At 35.6% G+C, this 24,978-nt stretch overlaps 1 protein-coding gene and 1 long non-coding RNA gene across 4 annotated transcripts in view; one reads left to right on the plus strand and one right to left on the minus strand.

Moving 5' to 3' along the window:
• Positions 1-24,978, plus strand: part of LOC127861176 (protein TANC2-like) — a 222,949-nt gene that overhangs the window by 47,685 nt on the left and 150,286 nt on the right. The window contains exon 3 of one of the 3 annotated variants that reach the window (XM_052399571.1): positions 4,129-4,320. In XM_052399571.1, the coding sequence (XP_052255531.1) occupies positions 4,266-4,320 (55 nt within the window). In that variant the 5' untranslated portion in view covers positions 4,129-4,265. Of the gene's footprint in view, positions 1-4,128; positions 4,321-7,862; positions 7,885-24,978 lie in introns of those variants that run through there. The other 2 variants (XM_052399572.1, XM_052399569.1) reach the window with 2 other exon arrangements.
• LOC127861215 (uncharacterized) lies at positions 11,373-12,241 on the minus strand. Its single transcript, XR_008040130.1, has 2 exons — positions 12,138-12,241; positions 11,373-11,711 (listed from the first exon to the last, which is right to left on the minus strand). It is a non-coding gene; the product is annotated as an uncharacterized LOC127861215 (long non-coding RNA).

The raw sequence follows: 24,978 nt of genomic DNA on the forward strand, positions 1-24,978 counted from the left end.
AAAAGCTTCATAATGAAAATGGCTCATCTTTGACAATAAAAAGTCTTTGAGGATTATGACTTGCATTAACTTAATTAGTGATTTATGCTTTCTGGGAACATAAAACGCCTATACACTTAGTACAACTCTTTCGATGGTAGGAACATTCTGATTAATACTGACATACTTGGAGCTTCCGAGAGTAATAATGTTACATTGGCAGAGCCCTTCCAGTTAGGATAATTGCATACTTTTGATTAATTGCTTGTAAATTTCTGACATACACCCCCCCCACACACACACTGGTTTAATGGATTGTTGAGCGATGGTTAACCCTTTCCCTCTCAGAAACAAAGTGAAAATGGCCATGTGCAAACAGCATAAAACCAGAACAGCTGAGTAACTTGCATTCTGTTCAGGGTTTTAATAATGCTGTTTGATACTGACTTCAAATGTTTCACATAGGCCTTAGGCTTTCTATGCAGTTAAGCTAAAATGAATCAGTTTAAACTACATTTAGTTGAGCCTCCTATGATTTTATTGAGCAGAGTCTTGGGAATACAGGACTTAATGCAAGTGCTGAAAGTGTTGTCGAAGATCAGCCTATGCTGTCCCCACAGATTGACCAGGGGAAACATCAGCCTGTGCTGTCCCCACAGATTGACCAGGGGAAACATCAGCCTATGCTGTCCCCACAGATTGACCAGGGGAAACATCAGCCTGTCCCCACAGATTGACCAGGGGAAACATCAGCCTATGCTGTCCCCACAGATTGACCAGGGGAAACATCAGCCTGTGCTGTCCCCACAGATTGACGAGGGGAAACAGTCAGCCTATGCTGTCCCCACAGATTGACCAGGGGAAACAGTTTTTTAGCATTTTTGGAATTTTCTATAAAGTTGGTCTCTTCTAAACGCAAAATCCTGTCTTTTTAACAAGTCATCCATAATCGCCTGTGCAAACTGTTGCATTTTTCTTCAAAATTCAATTGCAAACTGCTTAGTATAAACCAATTTATTTCAGCTTGATTGCATTGAAGCCTTTGGCTCATTGAAATGCTGTCGAGTCTGTTTCCTCGGACTAAGTACCAGTACTTGGTGTCTACTGAATGGTCCCACAATGTAACCTGATTTAACCTGAGACCTCCCTATTGCTAGACGGACACCATAATTATGCACTTAACCACAGCAATGTCTTACTGTACCCTTTCAAAAACAATTCACCTAAGGCAGGTGGCACACAGTTCGTGACAGCTTTTTGTTGTAATAAATGACGAAAGTCATTTCATGCATGATGAATATTATATGATTTATTTACACTGTATTTTGGCTGTGCTTTGTGAAAAAGGGGTTTAATCCACACAGGCAAATCAGGGACGACACTATCCCCTTTTATGATATTTTCTGTTTTAAGAAAGTATCTTCTTAGCCAAAATCATGTTGAGGCGGAAAGTATTGTTCATGATTAGCCTGTGTAAACTGCACAGGCTAATCTGGTACGACACTTTCCACACATGCATGAAACCATACATGCCATAAATTTGCACACCAATTTCCAGAACTTTTGCCGATTTTCCGGGACGTGTATTCATATTGCGATATATATAGACATATATGCATTTTTGGTACGCATTGTTTTTGCATCGAAAATTGCTAAGTTCGAAAGCCTATCTGAAATACACTATACCTATAAACATCAAATTAAACATAACTTAACTTAGGAAAAACTTATGCTCAATTAACTGTTAAACTCCACCTCTCTTCTCTGCAAAAGATTTGAAGGTGGAGCTATGCATGTGCTATTGTTTAATTGGACGATTGCCATTGAGGAACAAACACACGATTGGTAAGGCATGTTGATTGCTAGACTTCTAGACAAAGGAAGCTAATTTTGTCGGCGAGAAATTTGTCACTTTATGGCATCAGACAGGAAGCGGCTTTCCTTTGATGACATCAAACTGTCAATTCACACAGAGTGCAAATTTTCAGAAAGACTTTAATTGACTCTTTGTTTACAATTCCAGAAAAAACAACACTTGCTAACATTAAACTTTGGATTAAATTATCAAAATAAAGCAAAAGCGAAGTTGGAAAATATGATGACATTAATTCGTGTCAGTTCAAAGAGACATTTTGCAAACATAGCCTGCTTTTAATTTTCGACTCGACGATGTTTGACTTCATATGTGTGAACAATTCCTTTGCCCTTACGCAGAGGAAAATCATATTAACCTAGTATATTTTAATAATTAACAACCACATTAAACAGTATCGCCTTTTCGGTTTGACTAGGAACGTGAGACAATCAATATGATAACAGGACCCTTGTAAATTGATCAATTTTGACACGTAGTGTAGTCACCTTTTCAGGTAGGCATTGCCATTTGACAGATTTCCGGGACTGCGGGACATGTTCTTTATTTCCGGGACAATCCCGGACAATCCGGGACGTATGGCATGTATGATAAAACCCACATTTCACAGAGCATGGCTCATTTCTTTTATTGTATTGTATTGCAGCCATTTACCATACACATCAGGTAAAAACACAAGCAACAATGGCTGTTAAAACTTTCTCAAAGTTGCAAAGTAAAACCACCAGTTTTCCCATCTGTTGATAGGATAAATATTGTTTTGATAGACCATGTGCGAATCCTCTAACATTGATATATCTCTGTAACACCATTATCTTGATCCCATCTCATTAATGGATGTCTTAGAAGATAAATCCTTCAAGATTTTGGATTGCGTGTATAAACATTACTCGTGAGGTCCAAAAACGTACAAAATATGTAACTGTTTTTGCTTAGCTTGTTGGTATAAATCGAATAAATTTACAAATTTGTTTTTTATGGCAACACCTAATATATCAATGTTTATAATGTATGAGCCTTGCTGATATTAATGCATGTACGTAATGTCCCAGAATAGCCTGTGCAGTCCACACATGCTAATCAAAGACTGCAATCTCCACTTAGACTGGATTTTTATGTCCCCCACTATAGTAGTGTGGGACATATTGTTTTTGCCCTGTCGGTGGGTTGGTCTGTTGGTTGGTCTGTTGGTTGGTCTGTTTGCGCCAACTTTAACATTTTGCAATAACTTTTGCTATATTGAATATAGCAACTTGATATTTGGCATGCATGTGTATCTCATGGAGCTGCACATTTTGAGTGGTGAAAGGTCAAGGTCATCCTTCAAGGTCAGAGGTCAAATATATGTGGCCCAAATCGCTTATTTTATGAATACTTTTGCAATATTGATGATAGCAACTTGATATTTGGCATGCATGTGTATCTCATGGAGCTGCACATTTTGAGTGGTGAAAGGTCAAGGTCAAGGTCATCCTTCAAGGTCAAATATATGGGTCAAAATTGCTCATATAATGTCACTTCTGCAATATTGAAGCTAGCAATTTTATATTTGAAATGCGTGTGTATCTCATGGAGCTGCACATTTTGAGTGGTGAAGGGTCAAGGTCATCCTTCAAGGTCAAACGTCATATAGGGGGACATTGTGTTTCACAAACGCATCTTGTTCATTTTGAAAAAAACTTTCTTTAACGAAAAAAAATTCCATAAAAGCTGGAAGTGTCGTACCAGATAAGTCTGTGCAGACTGCACAGGCTAATCTGGTACAACGCATTATGCGCACGCATTAAGCCTCATGTTTTCTCAGAGCGCAGCTAGTATCTAGACTGGATTAACCCTTTACCTCTTAGATAACCTTTTACCTCTTAGATAACCCTTTACCTCTTAGATAACCCTTTACCTCTTAGATAACCCTTTACCTCTTAGATATGTATCTTGACTGGCTTAACCCTTTACCTCTTAGATACGTATTTTGACTGGATTAACCCTTTACCTCTTAGATACGTATTTTGACTGGATTAACCCTTTACCTCTTAGATACGTATTTTTACTGGATTAACCCTTTACCTCTTAGATACGTATCTTGACTGGATTAACCCTTTACCTCTTAGATATGTTTCTTGACTGGATTAACCATTTACCTCTTAGATACGTATATTGACTGGATTAACCCTTTACCTCTTAGATACGTATTTTGACACATTTGTAGTCCCATAGAAAGTTAAATTGAAGTAAAGACCTTTCTTACTAGATTAAAGTTTTAAAGGCTTCATTTCCAGCCCTTAGATACTGATGAGCAGCAAACAGCATAAAACCTGAACAGACTGCGAGTTTAAGGTGGAAAACAAATACTGTGTCAGAAAGCCATTTCTTTCGTAGGAGATGGAAGTTTGATGAAAAGTAGTGGTCGGCAGTCATGTACCATTCTGGTTCCCATGGAAACCTGACGCAGACATGGCGTCGTAGAAAGTGTAAGTGATGTATATATAGATCTAGTGTTTTTGTGTTTGCAAAATTGTAGTTATTACCATATAGTAGTGCATTTTATACATGTTATATCCAAAGCAGGTTATGAACATGTACTTGAAGGGTGTATATAACATAGTTGTTATCATTTATTCATATCTAATACAATTTTATATTTCTTTGTATATGATGAATATTGATTAGACATCTAAAAAAATTAGGTATCACTATAGGATTCAAGTATAAGACGCCTATAATTATAACTACTTTAATCCCCACCCCCATAAACTATCCTCAAAAGGAATGGTCGCCATGGCGTTATGGATATGGTGTCTGCCTAGCAACCAGGAGGTCATGGGTTCAATCTATTAGTCCAGAAAAAAATCAAACGTACCGAAAAAAATGAAAAGTACAGAAAAAATTGCTGTGGTGTAATTTATCGTGTCCGCCCAGTTACTTGGAGTTCTTGGGTTGGATCCCCACCGAGTACTGGTTAATTGCCCAGAAAATGGACTCGCGAGCATTTTAATAAGCCTGAGGCTGTCGATGCAATCAAGACAAAAAAAAGAGATTTAAACTTAGTACAGAAAAAAAGAAGATAAGATAATTTAGAATGCACACCTGACAATTGCCATTAATTAATATGCAAAAACTATGCTGCTAATAAAAACAGTTAAAAGTCCCACTCAAATAATAAATTGCTGATATAATTATGTGATGTATGCAATAATTAACTTTCAACTGAATTACAAAAAACTGCTGGAAGAGATGTTGGTATTAATTGCTTTCCATAAATATTCAAGGTCACTGCATGACGTCTGCAAGATAGAAGTGGATTATTGTTCAAATAAATAATTTTTTATTTGTTGCAGACATTCATTAACTGATTGCGCAATGAAGTATATTAAAGGGACCTTTTCAGGTTTTGGTAGATTGACAAAATTTAATTAAAATTGTCTCAAATTCGCAAATTTTCATTGTAGTTATGATATTTATAAGAAAACAGTAATACTGAACATTTACCATGCTCTAAAATAGCCATTATATGCATCTTTTGACAATTTGAAAACCTGAAAATTATAAAGCGTTGCAATGCAAAACGATTGAATAATTTGGAGAGTTCTGTTGTTGCTGTTATATAATATTTTGCGACACTACGAGGATTGCTTATATAAAGTATAAAATACATATTTCCTTATGTGAGCACAGATGGCTGAGTGGTCAAAGCGTTAGACTTTTACTCCAGGGGTCAGTAGTTCGAGCCTAGTTTAGGGTTACTTTTTTTTCTTTCTTTAATTTTATTCTTGTATTTTTTTCTGCAGCTTTTTAGATCCAATGTTTACAATTATCAATAGAAATTAAACATTAAATGACAAACTTCAGTACATACGTGTACCGAAATCTGTGAAAAGGTTCCTTTAAAATCATGTGAAAAGGACACTGATGTAGATTTTACGACTTTTGAATCTGAACAGCTGCCTTTAAAGTTTGTATATCTCAGACATTAAAGGGGCCTTTTCACAGATTTCGGCATATTTTTAAGTTTGTCATTAAATGCTTTATATTGATCTTAAAAGCTCCAGTAAAAAATCAAGAATAAAATTAAAAAAAGGAAAAAAAAGTAGCCGGTACCAGGGCTCGAACCAGTGACCCCCGGAGTCCTGGAGGTAGTCTGAAGTAAAAACGCATTAGCCCTCTCGGCTATTCCGCCGTGTATACACAATTTGAGTATTTTGTACCTTATATAAGCAATCTTCATAGTTTCGTAAATTTAAACGATAACAACAGAACTCTCCAAATTATTCAATGGTTTGCGTTGCAACGCTTTATAATTTTTAGGTTTTCAAATCGTCAATAGATACATATAATGGCTATATTGGACTATTGTAAATGTTCAGTAATACTGTTTCCTCACAAATATCATAACTAAAACAAAAATTTGCGAATCTGAAACAACTTTTTTAAATTTTGTCAATTTACCAAACCGTGAAAAGATCCCTTTAATTTTGTGTATTAATAACAATTAAAATTTGTTTCAAATTTTCATCTTACAGAACTAAACAAAATTGGTGCAATTTCTTCTCAACTTTTTTCCATAACTTATAAAACACGATGATATATAATCATTAATTTATAACTCTTTTGTTACCCTTTATGTGTTATGAAAAACTGAATTACAAGAATTAACATTTATTGGCATATTGCTTGCTTTTTGTAAAATGTTATTATTATTATTATTATTAATACCAATTGTTCACATTAGAAAAGTTGTATAAATACCAAAATGAATGTTGCTTTTCAGGAAAACTACTCTGGACACTTAAATTAGCAATAAGATCGTATTGTATTGAAAATATATTATTTCATAAAAAATAGATTAGGATAGATGTGCTATCTCTTAATTTAACTGTAATTTTGTTGAAGCTTTAGTAAAGTAGTGCAGTATTTTAGTTATACTTCATAATGTTGTTGTAGCTTTAGTAATGTTGTTGTAGCTTTAGTAAAGTAGTGCAGTATTTTAGTTATACTTCATAATGTTGTTGAAGCTTTAGTAAAGTAGTGCAGTATTTTAGTTATACTTCATAATGTTGTTGTAGCTTTAGTAAAGTAGTGCAGTATTTTAGTTATACTTCATAATGTTGTTGAAGCTTTAGTAAAGTAGTGCAGTATTTTAGTTATACTTCATAATGTTGTTGAAGCTTTAGTAAAGTAGTGCAGTATTTTAGTTATACTTCATAATGTTGTTTGTAGATTGTAAGGACATGCAGATCTTAAGATCTTTCAGTGCTGGAACCGAATTTTAAAGGCCTTTGCAAACACTTTGGATCCAGATGAGACGCCACAGAAGGTGGCGTCTCATCAGGATCCAAACTGCTTGCTATTCTTATAGTATTCTTTGATTTTTTTTTAAGAAAATGCAAATTTGAGAAAATTCAGCAGACGACATTTTAGCAGACGACAATTTCCCAGCATGCAAAGGGTTAAGCAGACTATTTTGTGGTCAAGTTTCCACATGTTCTTTGTAAATCATCTTGAAAAAATTGTATGAAAAATATGTAGATAGAGAATTTGAAGTTTTCTTTACCAAGATCTGTGCAATTTGTTTGTGGTGAAGTTTAAAACTCGGAATTAGGCAACATATATAATTTTGTGATGAAGTTTAAGGGATGCAATTCATGGAAATGCAATTATGTGATAAAGTATAAGGTTGAACAATGTGAAAGTGTCATGAAGTAGAAGTTTAGAATGGCAAATACCAAAGCAAGGTTCAAGAAAATGTCTGTGATATATTCTACATGTATATTTGGAACTTAATTAGAGAACACCCGAGTTTTCATTTGAGAGTCAGTCTGTCATTAGTTCTTCGCCAGTATACAGTGAATACAGCAAAGTACGTCACTTGATGATAAACACCATTGTTGTTGATTCATACGAGTTCAGCTTAGCCTAGATTTCCCAATGAGAGATGATCAAGAGCATCATGGGACAACATCCCCATCCCAGCTACGTTGGTCTATATGAGGTCACAGCGCAATGTCAACAGTGGCAAGATGGCAGCCTCAAAAAAGGTAAGACATCTTGCTTTTGAAATATGACCTAAAATCACCCCTTTTTAGCTCGGTTGTTTTCGGAGAAAACCCGAGGTATTGTCATAGCCAGCTTGTCGTGTCGTGTCCGTCGTCATGTCGTGTCCGTCGTCGTCCGCGTCGTGCTAAAACATTAACATTTTGTCAAGGTTTTGAACATTGGCTCTAAAATCAAAGTGCTTCAACCTACAACTTTGAAACTTCATATGTAGCTACACTTTGACGAGTTCTACATGCCACACCCATTTTTGGGTTACTAGGTCAAAGGTCAAGGTCACTGTGACCATCTAAAAAAAAAACAAAAAAACATTCTGACAAGCTTGCATCTATTCAAAACTGCACCCGCAGCCTAGCGTGGCACCCGTTATGCGGTGCTCTTGTTAAATATTTTTTCAAAGCATTACTTAAACGCAGGTTTGTGATGTATCACTTTGCAAAATTACCCTTGAAACATCTCTGGAAATCAGAACCTATTGTCAAAAGTTTTTTACAGGTAAATGTTAGCTGGTTGTATGTTTGGAATGAAATTCCTTTTCTCCTAAAATGAAAGGCCCAGAAATCTAAAGTTTGGTAGTTTCACTGAATGCAATGAACTCAATACTGATACATTATTATTATATTACAAATGTATTAATGAAATGAAATTGAAGGGAGCTAATTTTTGCTATACTTGAAAAATTGTATGGGTGTTGTGTCCCTTTGTTATAATATATATATATATATATATATATATATATATATATATATATATATATATGCACAAAATGTGCATTTATTACTTCAACTTGTTTGCATCAGATATATATGCAAAAGGCAAACTTTTGTTTGAGTTGCGCCCCTTTACCTATATTTTGCTGTTTTGTCCTTTGACTTAATTTGTACAGCCAACACAAAATCAGTCTTTATTACTTGGTTACATCAGAGATAAAAGCTTTTGCTATAAACTGTGCTCTAAATCGCTGATCCTATTTAATTAATTTCCTCACAGAAATGTAAAGAAAGGTTGCGTTGAAGTAACATGCAGTTTTAAATTATGCTGATGCCAATGCATATTTAACTGGGGCTGATTATAAACCAGGGCAATGGAATTTGAGAGGTTGCCAAACATGTGGATGGTTTAGTGTCTCTGATCTCTTAAACATAAATTATCTAGGGCAAGATTTATTTCTTGACATCACCACTTTGAGATCAGACTTGTTCAAGCGATAAACAGGTCTGCGTCACAATCAGTGATTTTGTGTTAATGAATTTTTACATAAAAGACACGGTCTTTTTAACAAATAATACAATAAAAGCAGAAAGTACAATCCTGAATAGGCTGTTCATACTGCACATGACAATCTTTGATGACACTTTACGCACATGCATTAAGTCCCGTTTTCCCACTTTCTCATATATTATTTTTGGCATTAGTAATGTATACATGGAATATATAAATGACATCATCGCTTTGATTGCGATTGGAGGTCATATTTGTTCAAGTCATATAAGATAGGGATGTATTTTTGTCTCTTTGAAATTTGTGTTTACTTAAATAAATTTAAGTACCTTTATTATTGAATGAAACGAGAAATAGTCGGAATGTTAAATGGTACTTAAACTTGAGAGCAATATTTAACATACATAAATGTACACATATATCAGATAAATATTTGTTTACTAACAATGTTCCTGACCTCATTTACTAAAATATGGTATGAGGTGTATAAATAAATGTCAGACTCTTTAAATGGCCGTAAATCATGGGCGCCACCTCTTTTTGATAAATGAGCAAATGCTGGTTCTACGGTTGCATAAAAGACTGGATGTTTCGACATTTCATGGATAATTCTTCAGGGTGATTTTGTTTTATATGTTTTTATGCCCTCGGTAGGGTGGCATATAGCAGTTGAACTGTCAGTCCGTTTGTCTGTCTGTGTGTCCGTCCGAAAACTTAAATATTGGCCATAACTTCTGCAATATTGAAGATAGCAACTTGATATTTGGCATGCATGTGTGTCTCATGAAGCTGCACATTTTGAGTGGTGAATTAATGGTCAAGGTCATCCTTTAAGGTCAAAATTAAAAAAATACAATCCAAGGGAAGTAATAAATTTTAAAAGGGAGATAATTTCTAAACCTGCCAAATGATATATTGAAATTTTATTTCAAAGCAGTGCAATAGGGGGCATTTATTTACTAACCATTGAAATAGCCACAATAGCACATAGAACTGCTGCCTCTGATATCATACATAACCCGAACCAGTAAAGCGCGCACTCTCCTAATACCAAACTACCATAACCACAGCCCATCTCTTCTATCATCAAATAAATGATCTATCAAAAACAAAGTCTGGCCCTCACAACACCACAGTGCCACAGGCAATCACCTCAGAAAGAAGAAAGAAAATCTCGAAATTGTCAAAGCCCACAAAACAAAATAGTCATCTTGGTCCATTTACACACACTCAGTCCCTCTCTTCTATCATCTAATACATGATCTGTCAAAAATCTAGTCTGACCCTAAAACCAACATACAACCATTACCCAAAAAAGCAACAGAGAGTGCCCAAGCTACTATCACATATGACACAAGGCAGCAGATCTCTATATCTACCTTACTAACACTATATACTAATATGTCCTCAGCGAGAGACGCTACATGCCGTCCCTCTTGAAAAATACTGAAAAGAATTACTGTTTGCAGTTCATTGGTACACTAACCTTTATATGTTCCTATGTAGCCGGCTCGAGCCCTTAGCTCGACATGCCCTAGACCAGACCACAATACTAAACCTGGCATATTACACAAACACATAGGAATGCTATCTTTGCTTTTATAACCAGAAACACTAACGTGTGCGCTCTCCCTAATACCAAATACACTCAAACTCAGCCCCTCTCTTCTTTCATCAAATAAATGACCTATCAAAACTAGTCTGGCCCTTACAACACCACAGTCTCACAAGACACTTAACACATCAATAAGAAAGAATTTACAAAAAGATTGTCTGCCCCCAACGAACTAGTCATCTCGGCCCAATCAAACAAACATAGTCCCCTTCTTCTATCATCGTATACATGATCTTTCAAAAACTAGCCTACCCTACGCAATAACATCCAAACTACATACCAAATAACAACAGAGAGAGCCCACGTTACCGCAAGCTATGGCACAAAACAGCAGAACTACACATGTATATAAACACCAATACTAACACTATGTACTAATATGTCCTCCGCGAGGGACGTTAAACGGGGGTGCAGTGTATCGGTGCTATACACCGGGCACTTAAAAGAACCAGGGGCGCCTCTGGAATCGGGGCGTTTCCTGTATCCTGCTCGAACCCCCACTAACACCTCTCATGGGGCGGAGAGCACAACAACCACACTTGGGTAAATGAAAGCTAGAGCACAGGACATAATCTATAATACCATGAGTTTTACAAATTAACATCAAACATAAATAAATCATAAGATATATCAATGGAGTTTTTAGATCATTTATTTACTTTACCTATCCAATTATAAAAGCAAATACAACATAACAGCAAAATTAATACATCCCAGCTTGATACACGGTCTGGATGTTTGGCAGGCGGGTGGGAAGGAACGATGGTGACTCTGAATAGGGCTTTGGATGGCTCCATGGTTGGTTCTCGACTGATTTGTTGTCGCGCGCAGCAAGTGGGTGGATGAGGGTGCTTGTCTCGGGGGTCTTCAGCGGTTGGGTGCTCGGGCCGGGGCAGTATGCGGGCGCGAGGGGGGGCTCGGGCTCGCTCGGCGTGGGTGCGCTTGTGCGGGGCGGCGGGTTCTGCGATCTGGGAACTGCAACAATATACAACCCTTCACGACTGACCGACGACCGTAAATTACTGACAGACACCTCCTCTTCCGCTCCAGACAAATGCACAACAATCACATACCACACACTATACACAACCATACACATCACCACCAAGGAACCCGGAACGCACGGGCGTGGCGCTCTCATACGCGCCACCCGTAATGAGTGGGGGTGTGAGAGCGATACGTGTGTGTGTTCCGGGTCCTATGTACCGGGTGGTGTTGGGTTGTGGATCGCGTTGAGTGTCTTGTACATTAGTAATGTGCGGGACACTCAGCGGGATCCGCTCCTCATCACCACCTTTAGGTAGCTAGCACATTAAGGTCTCATTGGCCAACGTGCAACAAACTCTTTTAAAAATTAAAGTATTTGGCGAATACCCGGGAAACCGGGGTAAATTTGACTACTTTGACTCTAAAATTAATCTTTTTCTCCTGAGAGGTCACAGGGGCAGGTCGGGCTACCGTAACCTCGTGAAGAGGCCAGTAGGACCTGTAAATAAACTCTGAAACACACAGGGGCATTGTTTTTCTGACAAACACATCTCTTGTTTCAACATGTTTTGCTCTTTTTTTTTTAATCAAGCAATGTAGTGTGATTCAGCGAAGATTGATTTATCCACAAATATACAGGTACATAAATCACAACCCATTTGGAAATGTGAGGACCTTTATCAATTGTGGTATGGTAGAGTTTTAAATAGAAAATCAATGTAATTTGCCACTGTGACAAGCAAATGTCTACTCAATGAAATTCAGCTAACGACCTCAAACCATTGCTTTGAACATGTAAATGTTGTTGCATGCTCAAAAAAAATTGGCTTCTTGTCGATCTAATACATAAATTTGCATTTTTCCAAAAGAGATGGAGCCAAAGCCAGCGCTTCATGTCTCACAAAATTAATGACTGTTGCTTCAACATATAATTTTGTGTGGTTTTAGCTCATCTACATTTTGGAAAAAAAAAGAGCTATTGTCATCACCTTGGCGTAGGCTTCGGCGTTGGCGTCGGCGTCCGGTTAAGTTTTGCGTTTAGGTCCACTTTTCTCAGAAAGTATCAATGCTATTGCATTCAAACTTGGTACACTTACTTACTATCATGAGGGGACTGGGCAGGCAAAGTTAGATAACTCTGGCGTGCATTTTGACAGAATTATGTGCCCTTTTTATACTTAGAAAATTGAAAATTTTGGTTAAGTTTTGTGTTTAGGTCCATTTTATTCCTTAAGTATCAAAGCTATTGCTTTCATACTTGCAACACTTACTAACTATCATAATGGGACTGTGCAGGCAAAGTTATGTAACTCTGACTGGCATTTTGACAGAATTATATTCCCTTTTTATTCTTAGAAAATTGAAAATTTGGTTAAGTTTTGTGTTTAGGTCCACTTTATTCCTACAGTGTCAAAGCTATTGCTTTCATACTTGCAACACTTACTAACTATCATAAGGGGACTGTGCAGGCAAAGTTATGTAACTCTGACTTGCATTTGGACGGATTAATAATGGGCCCTTTATACTTAGAAAATTGAAAGTTTTGTGTTTTGGTCCACTTTACCCCTAAACTTTCATAGATATTGCTTTCATACTTGGAACACTCGCAAACTATCATAAGGGTACAGTAAAAGGACAAGTTGCATAACTCTGGTTGTCATTTTTACAGAATTATGGCCTTTTTTTGACTTAGTAACTTTGAATATATGGTTAAATTTTGTGTTTCGATCCACTTTACTTCTAAAGTATCAAGGCTATTGCTTTCAAACTTTAAATACTTTCATGCTTTCATGAGGTTACTGTACCTGGCAAGTTGAATTTTACCTTGACCTTTGAATGTCCTTGACTCTCAAGGTCAAATTATTAATTTTTTTTTAAATACCATAACTTCTTTATTTATGATAAGATTTGATTGATACTTTGACAAAACTACTCTTACCTCACATACCACAATAGACTCCACCCAAACAATCCCCCGTGCCCTCCCTCCCCCCCGAATCCCCCCACACTATACTATACCCCCCCCCCCCCCCCACCCCACCCCCCCCATTTTTTTTTTTAAACGATTAAAAAACACCAATATTTATTTTTATTATTTTATGTTTGAAATAACCCCCCCCCCCCCCCCCCCCGAATGTTTGTTTCATATTTCTATTTATCCTGTCACATGCCTTTAAATCAGCCTGATTACTGGGTAACCTAATAACCCAAAAGATATTAGGCTAGTTGACCACGTGACCTCGAATATCCGTCAGTCGCTCTACGCGCATGCGCATGCCTTTACTATTTTCTATTGATAAAATATACTTGTTTCTTTTAATAAAATACCAAATACATGTAAAGTACTGTTTGTTTAAACTATACTATTTAAACAGAATTTTGTCTTTGTGTATTGAATTAATAAAGAGTAACTCGATTTCTGTGTTGCTTAACAAGATGGAAGCTAGCCTAAGCGCTGTGCATGATGTGACGTCACAATGTTTTTGTTCGCACATGGTGTTTCCCATATTAAATATTTAAAAACACAAAATACTCGAAAACTAGATATTTTAGAAACATTTCAACGAATTTTGTAAATGTGTCATGATGAATAGAATAATAGGTTGGTGACGTGGATGGAGAATGGTTATCTGGCTTGTCGGAGGATCATATCTGGTTCGCCTTCGGCTCACCCGATAAATTCCTCCGACTTGCCAGATAACCATTCTCCATCCACGTCACCAACCTATTATTCTCTATATAAGGTATGATAGTTTGGCGTTCAACCCTCGATGTTTTCTTTATGGAATTGATAAATGATTCTGGGCAGTGTATTAATAGGCAAGGTTTAAGGGGTGTATCAACGGTACAACCCCTCTTCCCATGTGAGATACTTACATACTTATAAACAACTGTTTGTGGTTATATAAAAATATTTCACAGGTTGTTTTCTTAAATAAAATATAAGATCCATGGGAAAAGTAGTAATTTAATTACTTACATTTAATATTTAAAAGATGTCCTTTATTTTTGAAATAAAACACCATCTAAACTGTTGGTACTGTATATTAGTAGGAATGAAAATTGTCACACAAATTCACTACAGATTTTATCTTTTTAATTAAATCTAAATAAGGGTCATGTCGTGTTTACTCAAATATTCTATTTTATCTTCAGAAACAGGGGTTAAGACAACACAAAACACACAAGTGTCTCCACATATAATTTCCGCTACCAAATGAAGAGTTTTTCATGTTTCCATGACATGGTATAATTTGTCTTGTAAAGACAACTTCTGCATGTTATCACCTCACATTTTGGCTTTGTCCTACAAAATAATATGTGACTCTACCATGTCATCATATGGTAGCTGTCACTATGACAATCATCTCATTTAAATTTGAAACACAATAAAGTGTCACCCTACCATGTCATCATATGGTGTCAGTCACCTTAATAATCAACTCGTTCAAATCTGTGGACAGGAACAGCTAATTTTGTGATTGGGCACGCTTTAATGCCTAAGCAGCTTTTAACGATGCCACCCTAATTTCAATGTGTATTTACCGTAATCAGGCGTGAAGTGTACCAAAAGTGGACGAGCCCTTTTCTTTGGACCCTTTAATTTCTTTAGGGTGAAAAGGACTATCTTTTGGTTTGATTTTCTAACTTGATTAGGGAACTTTGACATTGAAAAGCCCATATAATTGGTGAGGGTATTTTTGCTATAGGGTCAGAAAACCTGAGAGAGTGTGTGGCTATTGTGGACTCAAGATGTATCAAAAGATGTTTCAAGAGGAAATAAATTGACTAAGAAAATAGGGGAAAAGGATTGATATTGAGCCTGTGATGCAATCAAGCCACATGATTTTTTTTAAGCCTTTCCCACTCAGAAGCAAAGTGAAAATGGATATTTGTGCAAACAGCATAAAACCAGTACTGCCTGCAAGTAACTCACAGTCTTTTCAGGTTTTATGCTGTTTGCTGCTCATCAGTATCTTATTGTAGGAAATGAAGCCTTTAAAACTTGAATTTAGTTAGAAAGATCTTTAATTAAATTTAACTTTCTAAGGGACTACAAATGTGTCAAAATACGTATCTAAGTGGTCACAAAGGGTTAAGAAATGATTGACCCCTTTTGACATCAAAGCAAGTGATCTTGAATTGGAAGCTTCAACACTCTGAGTATGCGTTTAAAGGGATCTTTTCACGCTTTGGTAAATTGACAAAATTGAAAAAAGTTGTTTCAGATTCGCAAATTTTCGTTTTAGGTATGATATTTGTGAGGAAACAGTAATACTGAACATTTACCATGCTCTTATATAGCCATTATATGCATCTTTTGACGATTTAAAAACCTAAAAATTATAAAGCGTTGCAACGCGAAACAATTGAATAATTTGGAGAGTTCTGTTTTTGTCGTTAAATTTTGTGAAACTACGAAGATTGCTTATATAACGTATAAAATACGCCAAGCATGTGTACTTGGCGGAATATCTCAGTAGGCTAAAGCGTTTTTACTTCAGGACTGTGGCAGGACTCCAGGGGTCACTGGTTCGAAACCTGCTCCGGGCAATGTTCTTTTCCTTTTTTTAATTTTATTCTTGATTTTTTACTGGAGCTTTTACGATCCAATGTTTACATTTATCAATATAAAGCATTTAATGAATAAGTTAAAAAATGCCAAAATCTGTGAAAAGGCCCCTTTAAAGCCACACACCTTGAAATGCAATACATGGCATAGTAAATTTAAGTATAAATAAGAAACATATTTTATCTATGCCAAAAAGAATATATCTGGTGGTTACAAGATAGAAATCCGTCTTTTTTGCGCTTCAAAACTTAAAAATAATCTCGTTTGTCGAAATGGACGTATACGTCTACAAATCCTACTTTCGGTTTTAAATGCGGTACCGTTTGAAAAATAATAAATTACTTGCTAACTAGTCTATACATTTAATTTTATCTATCTAAATTAGAATATATCTGGTGGTTACAAGGTAGAAATCCGTCTTTTTTGCGCTTAAACTTAAAAATAATCGCGGTTGTCGAAATGTACGTATACGTATAGAAATCTTAATTTCGGTTTTAAAATTCAAAAAAGATACTTGCTAACTATGCTATAGATTTAATGACAATTTTGCACATTTTCAAATTGCATCTATATGTTTTGATTTACATGTACTTCAATTCAAGGTGTGTGGCTTTAAGAATTGCTATGAAACAATTGTAAATCACTTTTTTGTGAAAATGATTTTTAACAAGTGTAATATTGATGATATTTGCTATTCAGAGAAAATGGTCTAGAGGCCTTATTTTTTACCATACCAACATGAATAGCCGGCCAACAGCCAACATTTGGTCTGAAGCTCTGAAAATAGGTTCATAGGATATCTCGTATAATGGAATAAAAAATCAATAAGTGCTCAGTGTTTTTTTAACTATTTAATAATTGAAATGGGGCCCGGTCCCTTTCGAATGGGAAAAAGATCTCGGGGTTTTCACTAAAATTGGGAAATGAGTGTTGTTGCTGATTTGCTAACAAATGCTTTAAACCTTTGCTACTGGGAAATTTGTCATCTGCTAAAATGTTGCCTGCTGAATTTCTAAAATTAGCATTTTCTTCGATTTAAAAAAAAACAAACTATCAGAATAGCAAACAGTTTGGATCCTGATGAGACGCCACGTTCTGTGGCGTCTCATCTGGATCCAAACTGTTTGCAAAGGCCTTCAAAATTCGGTTCCCACACTTAAAGGGTTAAAATGGAGAATAAAAGCGGTTTCAACACTAGATTTACTAAGGTTTAACTGAGATGGATTTGAACTAAATGTTGAGTTTTTTTTTTGGGGGGGGGGACATCTTCAATTAGGAATTTTCAGGTTGCATTTGAGAAAAATATATACTGTTTTCTTCCATTGGAAATGAGGCCAAATACCGGCCCCGACTTTGAACGAAAAAAAGTACTGGTTAGCCTTAGGGTGGGCCTCGCTGGTCATAAGGCCCACAGTTGTGTTTTTAAATCTAAATTCTTTGACCTCACTTGGAGTTTTCATTCAAAGCTTCACTGTATTCACTCCTACATAATATTAACATACAATTAAGATTGAAATTAGTTTACCATGCAACATGGTAAATTTTAAAATATGAAATTATTCTGACTCAGCATGTCAGGATATTATACTGTTATAACAGCATTTCCATTCACTCTTTTATGTTTAGTTCTCATGTATGCTTGTGTAAGATAATAAAATTAATGTTTATTTATGACTTATATATGATCAGGTGTGATACACTCTGTGATAAGAGGAAAGGGCTTGATAGCTGAAAGCCTATGGCTTATCAGAATGTGGTATCTAGACTAGTTCTGATACGCCCATGAGTAGAGGCTTAGGCAAATAATCTTTTTAATTGCAAATACATGTTTAGATCATTGGATGGCTAATGTTATGCCTCTCTTCTTCCAGGAATCAGTGGTATATTATGACAATTTTACAACTATTGTCAACGGTAGGTCTGTTACGGTTCATAGTTTGTGTTTTTACAAGGTGTAGAGAACTATGAGACTTTTTGGCGAATTTTTTTGCCCAATTGGGAAAAGTACCATGTTTTCTGAAGATGCTTATTGATGTTAAGGTCAACAGGTCAAAGTTCACTACCAAACGAGCTTCTAACAGGATATTGCCTTTTTGGGACTTTATTGGTAGAACACCTTGAGCAATGATTATGCAAAGCTGTTTAGTGGTTGTATGGGAGGAAGAGAAAACAATTGTTGGTTTTGAGGTGGCCAGGTGAAAGGTCAAGGTCATATAGCCTTGTATAAAAAAAGTTGTTTCTGCATGATAGCTATAAAACACTTTGTCCACAATCATTTGAATTGGAATGCCGGAGTACTTGGTAGGTAGAATGACACCCATTGATAATCAGGTCAATGTCATAGGAGCTTGAAGCCAGAATTTTCTTTTCTGCACGATACCTACACCTGCAATCTTGCAAATCGGTACAGTAGTTGCTTGGATGGAAAGGACGGCGGGTATAATTTAAAAATAATTAGGCCAAAGAACAAGGTTACAGGGGCTTGTTTCATGAAATTTGTTGTCACACAATGCCTAGAGAACGCTTTGACCTATGATCAGTTTAATTTTTATGATGGTTACATGGGAAAGAAAGAAAGATGCCTAGTGATTTTTTTTAAGGTCAACAGGTCAAAGATCAAGGCAACATGGGCTTGTTAATATAAAATTGCTTCCTCACAATACAGTCAATCTTGTATTAAGAGACCACTCAAGGGCGTAATCAAAAGTGGTCTCTTAATAAAATGGTCTTTAAATAAAAAAGTCAATTCTGAAAGAATGCTTACCCTCAATTTTAATCTATATGAAGGATAATCTCTTTTGTCAACAATGATTTTAACTTTTATAATAAAATGAATATAAACACAATACATACACAAATGTACATAAACAATATTTTACTTATAATGTGTTTTATTTTTTCACTTATTATAAATTATCACATATTATAAATGAATTGTGTGTACATATTTATTTGCAAAAACAACATAGACAAGGAAATATTTTTCGCGTTTTTTTTCACCTGACAAATAATTTTCCACGTCTTCAAGCACCTCGGCTTTACGCTTAAGAATGTTCTGAATTTGAGTTTAACCGACTCAAAACTCATCTGCAATTTTACGTGCACTTTAACTATTTGACAATTCCAAAACCCGAATTTTCTCGTTCAACGTTAACACTTTTCGTTTTGACATTTTAATTTCTGTATGTACGCTTAAGGAAATCTGACTCGATTATGATACATAATGAGCTGAAAAAATTAAAACACGTCAATTGAAAACAAACAAACAGACCTGATTGGAAAATTTATTAAGTAAATAACAATGTGATTGGCTAACAAATATCTACTAATCAGCATAATTACAAATTGGTAATGTACGGATTTCGACAGATGTTGCCGATTAATAGTTTATTTTCCGCACTTCTCAGGAAATGTTTGTCGCGTACAGTGCATTGTTTCTGCACCTGTTATCTATACTCGAGAAAAATCGGCGTTGTCTCTTAAAGTTCCACATAGTAAACTTTTTAAGCTGTAGACTGTGCGTAAAACGTTCCTCTATTATTGAACTCAATAAATTGATATGCAGTCTACAACAATACCGGTCAGAACAGGTCAACGAGACAAAGCATAATCATGATGGTTGGTGTGAAAACAAAGCAGCGGTGTAACAGTACATCTTATCGGCTTAGATAAACAATTAACACGGATTTTTCCCTGAAAGATCAATACATTAACCACTTTTACCTCCTAGTGGTCGCTTAATTCAAGATTTGGACATCAAAATACATAGAAATCAGCGGTCGCTGGTCGCGTAAGACAAAAGTCGCTGAATACAATATCATTATATAGCGAAAAAGCTCCGTGGGATTTCAAAATGGTCGCATAAGACAAAGGTCGCTTCCCTGGCGAAATGTTGTTCATGATTTCATGAACACTTCAAGCCAATCAAGAACTGTTCATGAACGGTTCTGAAAAAGTTCCTGAGCTTGGTTCATGAACTTTTGGACATGAACTGTTCTTAAGACATGTTCATGAACTGTTTATGAATTATTGTTGAACATTTCAAAGTTCATGAACAGTTCTTCATCTAACCATAAATACTTAGTGATGAACATTTCATGCACAAGTATTTCTAATGACTTTTCTGAGACAGACTTTAAGGATCCATCATGAATAATTCATGAATTCCTTTGTGCTAGATTTTTCATACATATTTTTGAAAGTAATATTGAAAATCTAGCATACAAATCTTGTAGATTTGTCAAACCTGTGAAGTTAGTATGAATATGCATAGTACTTTCACCACTGTAAGTTAGAGTTCTTGACCTGTTCTAGAGAATTTTAAGAACATTTGTACAAGAACTGTTCAAGAACTGCCTTCAGGAACACTTCAATAACTTTTTAAGGACCTTTCCTGTTCTTGAATTATTCTTAAACTATTCTTGAACACTTTAAGAACTTTTTTGAACAACATGTTTCCTTCTGATGTTCTTTAAAACAGGTCTACACAATGTTTTTGAACGTATGATGGACTTTTTAAGAATCCAATATGTTCTTAAAAGGATCTGTCATTGTTCTTGGAAGACTTAAAAGACAAGTTTAAGAACGTTTTAAGGACATCTTATTTCAAGAACAGTTTAAGATGATATCAAGAACTCAATGTACATTGCATTGCTGTTTTTACAAAGAAAGAATATTGTGTGCACAGGAAGTTGAAACAGAAGGCACATGGTTTATGTTATATTTGAAAATGTAAGTATTTAATAAATTACCGGCTGAACTGATCAGCCATTGGTTCCATTTCAAGTTCTTTGGCACTGTAAGTGTAACCATTTCAGGGAAACCATTGATTAGTAAATGATTCTTGAACTGAAAATGAGACTATTCATAATCTTTTCAATACATGAATTATTCATGAACATATAGTGCAAAGTTGTATTATGAAATTTAAAGAGTATTATCAAACCACTTGTATCTCAGTTATTAGTGTTATATTTAAATTATTGTTATATGTTGCTATCAATATGTTAAGTGCTAATACAAGACTTGTTTCTTCTTATCCTGACCTGTTTGTTGAGCTTTAGTAACACTTATGATTACCTTTGCATAAATTGACAAATTCTTGTTCATGAATAGTTCATGAACACTTCATGCCACCTCAGTTCATGAACTCTTGAAGAACTATGGTTCATGAACTATTCACTTACAGTTCGTGAACAGAAAATGAGCCATTGAAAAATAGAAGGAAAATGTTCATGAACTGTTCATGAACAGCAAAACCTGAAGAATTTTTCAAGAATTGTGTTGTTCATGAACTGTTCAAGAACACTTCATGCCATTGATGTTCATGAATAGTTCATGAACATTTCATGCCATAATGGTTCAAGAATAGTTCATGAACACTTCATGCCACACGGGTTCAAGAATAGTTCATGAACACTTCATGCCATAAGGGTTCAAGAATAGTTCATGAACACTTCATGCCATTAGGTTTCAAGAATATTTCATGAACACTTCATGCCATTAATGTTCATGAACAGTTCATGAACTAAAATTTCAAGAACTTTTCACAGACATGGCTCATTTTCTGTTCACGAACTATTCGTGAACAATTCATGAACTCAGTTCACGAACAGTTCATGAACTGTTCACGAATTATTCGTGAACTGCAGAACAACATTTCGCAGGGGTTAACACAAGTGGTCGCATCCACAAGATTGACTGTATCTAGAGAAATCTCAGTATCACATCATTTTAGAATGCTGGTAAGTCTTGACAGAGAATGTCATATAAAGCGATCAAAAGTCAAGGTTAAAGGGATAACTTTGTTGAAGGTCAAGGTCATGAATGTTAAATTAACATTTCTTGTTGGTTTTGTAACTGACTCATGAAACAAAATTAGTGTAAAGTTCAGATCAAGACGGCATAAGCATGCTTGAGGAAAAGTTGTTTTTTTTTCCAGTAAATAAATCTATAGTAATATAGTTTTATATGAAAAATGCTTGTAACAAATTTGAGTATTGCTAAAAGTTGTGAGGGCCTTTTGCTGAATATAAATCATACAAGTTTAAGGATTTTGTATGGGTATAAAAAAAACACATAATTTAACTAGGACGGTATGGGAATATTTATGCCCCCCTTCGAAGAAGAGGGGGTATATTGCTTTGCTCATGTCGGTCTGTCGGTCAGTCTGTCGGTCCATCCACCAGGTGGTTGTCAGACGATAACTCAAGAACGCTTGGGCCTAGGATCATGAAACTTCATAGGTATATTGATCATGACTCGCAGATGACCCCTATTGATTTTGAGGTCACTAGGTCAAAGGTCAAGGTCACGGTGACCTGAAATAGTAAAATGGTTTTTGAATGATAACTCAAGAACGCATACGCCTAGGATCATGAAACTTCATGGGTAGATTTATCATGACTTGCAGATGACCCCTATTGATTTTGAGGTCACTAGGTCAAAGGTCAAGGTCACGGTGACCCAAAATAGTAAAATGGTTTCCGGATGATAACTCAAGAAAGCATACGCCTAGGATCATGAAACTTCATGGGTAGATTGATTATGACTGGCAGATGACCCCTATTGATTTTGAGGTCACTAGGTCAAAGGTCAAGGTCATGGTGACCCAAAATAGTAAAATGTTTTTCGGATGATAACTCAAGAACGCATACGCCTAGGATCATGAAACCTCATAGGTAGATTGATCATGACTTGCAGATGACCCCTATTGATTTTGAGGTCACAAGGTCAAAGGTCAAGGTCACAGTGACAAAAATCGTATTCACACAATGGCTGCCACTACAACAGACAGCCCATATGGGGGGCATGCATGTTTTACAAACAGCCCTTGTTTAAATTATAAATGGTTAAGATCTCTCACTTTAAATCTTCCGACAAGATTTCAAACCATTTAAGGCACTTTTAACAATCTCATAGGGATGAAATATGTTAAAATTGCACACAAAATATCAAAACATGGTCTTAAATTTAATGGCAAGAGGATCAATATTAAAATATATTTAGGGCTAAAAAACTTGAAAGATTGTAAAGGGATTAAGGTCTATAAAGCGCTTATGTTCAATTTCCTATCAACTAAGTCACTTCCTGTCATAATGTTCAATTTAGCACGCACCTGGGTTTGATGTGTCAATTCAAATATCGGCCTAGTTATGTGATCTTGTGTATTTTGTGAAAACACTTTTAGAATTGTGTAGGCCATTCATAATTAAAATGTGCAATAAATGAATGGGTTTTGTGGTTTACTTTTTTAGATCTCGTTTTGTCCCATTGATAGGTTTTCTATGACATTGCCGGAAATGTATTACTTGTAGTTTAAATGAAATGAATTACTACTTTAAAGTAAGCCAATTTTTCTCAAGACAGATTTTTAAAATTGCAAACTCGTCTTGTTTGTCATTTTGACTTAGGAATTTCTTTAGTTAATTTTTCATCCAAAAACCTATCTAATGGCTGCCAAAAATTATTTTCTAAAAATACATTAACCCTTTCCCACTCAGAGGCAAAGTGAAAATGGTTATGTGCAAACAGCATAAAACCAGAACAGCCTGTAAGTTACTTGCAGTCTGTTCAGTTTTTTTTGCTGTTTGCTGCTCACTAGTATCTTAGGGTTGGAAATGAAACCTTTTAAATTTGAATCTAGTAAGAAAGGTCTTTAATTTTCCACTGCCGGTGAAACCGGAGGGGACTTATGGTTTGCGATCTGTCTGTCTGTCACACTTTTCTGGATCCTGCGATAACTTTAAAAGTTCTTCATATTTTTTCATGAAACTTGAAACATGGATAGATGGCAATATGGAGATTATGCATGTCATTTCATTTTGTTAATACCTCAAGAATTCTGGTTGCTATGGCAACAAATAGACTAGAAATATTGCTGGAAATAGTGGATCCTGTGATAACTTAAAAAGTTCTTCATATTTTTTCATGAAACTTGAAACATGGATAGATGGCAATATGGAGATTATGCACCTTATTTCATTTTGTTTTTGCATCAAGAATTCTGGTTGCTATGGCAACAAATATACTAAAATATTAACAAATAGACTAGAAATATTGCTGAAAATAGTGGATCCTGTGATAACTTAAGAAGTTCTTCATAATTTTTCATGAAACTTGAAACATGGATAGATGGCAATATGGAGATTATGTATGTCATTTCATTTTGTTAATACCTCAAGAATTCTGGTTGCTATATGGCAACAAATAGACTAGAAATATTGCTGAAAATGGTGGTGTTTTACCGGTAGGGGACTTGTTAAATTTAACATTCTAAGGGACTACAAATGCGTCAACAAAGGTTTCTAAGTGGTCAAGGGTTAAACATTTTCATTTTTTTTTCTTATAATTGAGCCACGCTCTGGGAAAACGGGGTTTAATGCATTTCTTTGTTGTCACAGATTAGTCTGTGCAGTCTGCACAGGCTAGTACAGATGACCATGTGCAGTCTGCACAGGCTAATCAGGAATGACACCCTCTTCTACACTGGTTTTTCTTTTAGACGAGTTGTACAATCTAATCTGGGACAACACTATATGCACAGGCATTAAGCCCTGTTTTCCCGCAATTGAATACCACAGCCACAGAAGTCTTATATTATCAAAAGAACATCAAAACAATAATGAATGCAACTGTTTTAAAATACATCAATTAAAGAAAATACAATTGCACAAAGTGAAA

The sequence above is a fragment of the Dreissena polymorpha genome, chromosome 15, assembly GCF_020536995.1.
Source record: "Dreissena polymorpha isolate Duluth1 chromosome 15, UMN_Dpol_1.0, whole genome shotgun sequence".
NCBI classification, from domain to species: Eukaryota; Metazoa; Mollusca; class Bivalvia; order Myida; family Dreissenidae; genus Dreissena; species Dreissena polymorpha.